Source organism: Anopheles bellator, unplaced genomic scaffold (assembly GCF_943735745.2).
Source record: "Anopheles bellator unplaced genomic scaffold, idAnoBellAS_SP24_06.2 scaffold01853_ctg1, whole genome shotgun sequence".
Classification (NCBI taxonomy): Eukaryota; Metazoa; Arthropoda; class Insecta; order Diptera; family Culicidae; genus Anopheles; species Anopheles bellator.
In genome coordinates this window covers 1-1922 of record NW_026685975.1, presented here as the reverse complement: position 1 = coordinate 1922, position 1922 = coordinate 1, and the positions used below count along the sequence as shown (strand labels likewise).

Sequence of the window (1922 nt, the reverse complement as noted above, 5' to 3'; positions counted from 1 at the left end):
TACGAACACACACGGCGGGTACTGTACGGTGGATACCCGTACACGCTTTCCTTGCATATCGGATATTTTGTCAGGAAAATAATCGGTCAGATCGGAAACTAGGATCTTGCCTTCCAGGTTTAGCTGCCCTAGCCGTTTCAGCTCCACTGAAATTCCTCTCGGCTCCCCGTGGAGAAGATTGGTGGTGTATAGTTCAACCGACCGATTAACTGTGTCGGGTACGACCAAGAGAATGTTAGGTGTTATTTCCATTACTTCGTGATTTATCAATTTTCTCCGTTCCAGCGGTCCAAGTCGGGTCAAGGCGATAATGCGTTTGTTGGCTGCTCGCTTTGAAGCTGCTTCATGAGAAGAACGAAAGTGGTCGAGAAATGGGAAAAGCGTGGCTTCCGTTAAGACGAAGCCTTCACATCCGGCGTCAATAGCACGCGTTAAATTTTTCCCGAAGCTGTCGGATTGGCTCTCCAATAATAGAGTCACCTGCGGATGAAATAACTCCAACCTAATGTCATCACCAGAAACACGAACCGTACAGACACTGTAATGACTAGAAAGATGTGTTACAGCCAATGCGTTCAGTAGAAACTGCAGAGCGCTAATGTAAGCCAATGGATCGGTGGTCAGCTCAACAAAAGACATTTTCGCACAAGTATGTTCGAAACCAATGGGAAGAGTTGCTTTTATATCAAACCCCTGCCTTAAATCGATAAGCGTTTACAACGATATCGGTACTTACTGCATAATGTAGGATGCACAAACGTCTCAATAATTAGCTATTTGCTTACAACTTGTGAAAAGTCAACTGTGAATGTGAGCAGCAAACGAAGAAGTAATTTAAAATCAACGATTTAAGAGCATTGTGCTGTGCGTTATGTTTGTGTTATAATTTTGTTGTTGACGGGACTGCATTCGCATATTTGCACATTCATTGTAACGAGAATAACGGGAATATTTTATTCAGATTCTAAAGGTCTTTTAAGGTTTCGAAGAGTTAAGTAAAAAATTTAGCCATTTTCAGTAAAAGTTTATGATCATATTTCAGTCATATTAATTGCCTATCGCCGCTAATCAATCTTTAATTGCTGCTGCGATTCAAAATCAGTGCTATTCATGATTATGTTTCTTAAAATAGTCTCAAACAATATTGTTCCGTTTAGTTTTGGTGCGATGAATCACCAACTCCAGTATAAAAATGATGGTAGACAAAGTCAGACCAGCAAATAATATGAAGAATACACCCAAGAAATGTGCCATGGACAATTTAACTGGGTCATTGTCTGCATCCTTAATACGAACGTTGGCCAAATTCCTTTGAATCTCAAGCCCCATGTTTCTGATGACGCTCTGTTTGGAGAAACCGTACATAAATTGGTAAACTACCTCAACCGTCGTTATTTTTTGGCATTGATACAAACCCCAAGTTCCCAGTAACGAAGAATACCGGCCTGATGTATCCTCAAGATTAAATCATCATATGAAGCCATCAACGGCCATGTTTTGCTGCATGCGGATACCACGTGCTCCCAGAACACGTCTTCTTTCAGCGGCTGTAACAGACGAGTTGCGTTGACATCGATGAAAGTTTCCAGCGCGTAGGCACCATATTGCAAACGCTCATGGATGAAACCTAAATCACGCCGAGTGTGAACAAACCGTGCCAAGGTGTCCACATCGTACACCCTAAAATTGTCCCTTATTGACACGAGAACCGGTTGTTTAGTGTTCGCAAGTGAGTTCATCCACGCTATGGCACCTCCGGTAAGTTTAAATCCACTCGAAGCAAAATCAACCTTAGTTTCAACGGTTTTTTCATAGCGAGGAATGGTCATTATGTACGCGAGTGCGCCGGCATAACTGTTACCAACCATAAACCCTCCAAACAAGAGAAATGCCAAAAGAACTACGCCGGCCAACAAGTCGTT

At 42.4% G+C, this 1922-nt stretch overlaps 1 protein-coding gene across 1 annotated transcript; it reads right to left on the bottom strand.

Annotated features, from left to right (window-relative positions):
• Nucleotides 1–1134: 1134 nt before the first annotated feature.
• Nucleotides 1135–1916, bottom strand: LOC131214682 (uncharacterized; the record flags this gene model as incomplete). The annotated part of the gene is made up of 2 exons (XM_058209017.1): nt 1135–1344; nt 1416–1916. Coding segments are annotated over 2 exons (711 nt in total), but the record flags the coding sequence as incomplete, so codon positions are not given.
• Between the last annotated feature and the right edge of the window lie 6 nt (nt 1917–1922).